Genomic DNA, 2,500 nt, shown 5'->3' on the forward strand with positions numbered 1-2,500 from the left:
AGTGACAGTTACTTGCCCGTCAGGAACCACGTACGATGAACAGTGTTTTTTAAACTGCCCAGCAAACTACTCATTATCTAAGATAACTGATCAACCAGATACACAGTTTGGTCAGAATTACTCTGCAGTAGATTTCGTATCTGTGCTTTCCACGATAATTTGCCAAAAGGCACAGGCGTCCCAGACTGTAAATGTCTGGGATGTTCCAGATGCTGAACTTAATCAGTATTTCTGTCGCAGATCAAATGATCCTCCAATGAAATTGAAACTAAATGGCTCCTCTCTCAGGGAACACTCCACCATTGGCACTGTTATAGGGACTTTGAGTTCTGAAGATGCACAGCCAGGACAGACATTTATTTACACTGTTCAAGTTCCAGCATCACTTCTGATAGCTCAAGAAGATAAATTAATCAATGCATGGGACAATCCAAGGCTGAATGGAAACATCACCTTGGACAATAAAATGTTATCCGTCACCATCAGGTCAACTGATGATGGTGTTCCTCCAATGTGGCTAGAAAGAACATTCTCTATTACAATTGTAGATGTCAATGATCCTCCTGAACAAATTCAGTTGTCAAATTCTATCATCAATGAAAATGCCACTGTTGGTACAGTAATTGGAGAACTGACAGCTATTGATGGAGATGATCCACTCTATACCATCCCCCATTCCAATTTTAGGTGGGAATTGGTTGAGAATGATGAAGGCAGATTTGCAATCAATAATGATAAGATCACAGTTGCATTGCCTTTAATTGGGGAGGCTCAGAAACTGCACAAGATAGCTATCCGATGTTCGGATTATGGAGACCCAGTGCAAAACAAAACTGAACATTTTATCATAACTGTTGTAAATATTAATGATGCTCCTTCTTCACTACGTTTCTTGGGCACCAATGTACATGAGACGGCTAATGTTGGCACCATTGTGGGGCAGCTTGTTGTAACAGAGAAAGATGGTGATGACTTATCATTCAATATCCATCAGTCAGATACAGACACACTTGCTAAATTTAAGATTGAAAGCTCAGGATGCCAGGGTCCTGGACATGAGTACGAGTGCAAAGTCAATGTCACTGTGAAATCATCTCTGGATTTTGAATCAAAGGCTTGGTACACATTAAATGTCTTGGTTAATGACTCTAATACTCAGGCTTTTAAACAATTCAAAATTGAAGTTGTAGATGACAATGAGGCTCCAACAGTGATTCGTTTGACAGGACCACATTCAGTATTAGAGAATACGGTTGCTGGCTCTGTTGTTGGCCAGTTTATGGTAAGTCAAAAGTTAATTTCCTGATTCTCTTATTATCGCTGTTTTTACATGTAAGTGGAATGGACTCAGGTTCTGTAGTATTAATTAAAATATTCTACAAGGGCACACTGGATATCAAGTGCTAGATAACCAACGAGGCCCATATTGGCGAGTTGGTTATAATCATTTTATATCCAACAAGTCTGAGTAAAATATTTGTTTCTATTATTAAAAACTCCATCATGGTGTTCCTGGGGGTAGTATTGTCAACTGCCTCGGTCTATTCCGGTCCAAAACGGCTTTTGTCAGCCATTTTTTCTCACAGCTGCAAAAATGTTTTCATCTATTTATTGCTGATGACGCATTGACGAAATTAGGTACAGCAGGTATATTATGAACTGATGGCCTGTGTCCGGTGAGCCAATGAAAATGCTGGAAATCTGAATATATCAGTAGTTTATTTTTTAATATTCATTAACAATTATTTTTCCACTCATGTTTGTTGGATATGAGAGGATAGATAGCCAGTGAGGTGCATAGTGCTGAATTGGCTATAATCATCTCATATTTTAACGAGTACAAGTGGCTTAATTATAATTGTTTTATTAAAAATGCACACAAATTATGGATAAATCTTCCCTACGGGTACTTTATTTATTTGTAAACTGATGCATGCAGTTATTGATATTTGTAGAGCATGGTACAATATTATAGCTCATATACCATGATGGCTAAGCCAATCAAAACACTAGAAATGCATTATCCAATGATCCAGTTTTTGATAATAATAACTTCTGGGGTTTTTTTTTTGTCCAGAAAGGAGCGAGTCGTAATAGATTTTACTCTGTCTAACACCAGACAATTTTAGTTTGGGAGTCAATGGCCGGTTAGCGCCACTCAATAACCAATAAATAATTATTGTCCCCTAATATAATGTATTAAAGTTTCTCTCCCAGAAGTAAATTTTAACTTGAGAAATTGTGAAGAATTAAATTAATGTAAGTTAACCTTTTACATGTACAAGCAATATTATTGCTTGCTTAAGTTATTGCCAACGAGTCAGGCCTTCTGAAGACAGAAGGCCTGGCGAGGTGGCAGCTTATAGAGCCGCGAGAAGATTTTTAGGCGGACGAAATCTCAGAAGCGCTTCAAATTTGAGTGTAATGTAGACCAAAAGCTGTAATGTAGACCAAAGCGATGAAATGTTGACCGTAGCGATAACCAATGAGAGTGCCGCAC

General features: G+C 38.1%; 1 protein-coding gene across 2 annotated transcripts in view; it reads left to right on the forward strand.

The window, feature by feature from the left end:
- LOC138054379 (protocadherin Fat 4-like) overlaps nucleotides 1–2,500 on the forward strand; it is a 38,185-nt gene that overhangs the window by 6,309 nt on the left and 29,376 nt on the right. For both annotated transcript variants that reach the window (XM_068900825.1, XM_068900824.1), the window contains exon 3: nucleotides 1–1,282. This exon is cut by the window's left edge and continues 217 nt beyond it. In XM_068900825.1, the coding sequence (XP_068756926.1) occupies nucleotides 1–1,282 (1,282 nt within the window). The remainder of the gene's footprint in view (nucleotides 1,283–2,500) is intronic.

The sequence above is a fragment of the Montipora capricornis genome, chromosome 6, assembly GCF_036669925.1.
Source record: "Montipora capricornis isolate CH-2021 chromosome 6, ASM3666992v2, whole genome shotgun sequence".
Lineage (NCBI taxonomy): Eukaryota > Metazoa > Cnidaria > Anthozoa > Scleractinia > Acroporidae > Montipora > Montipora capricornis.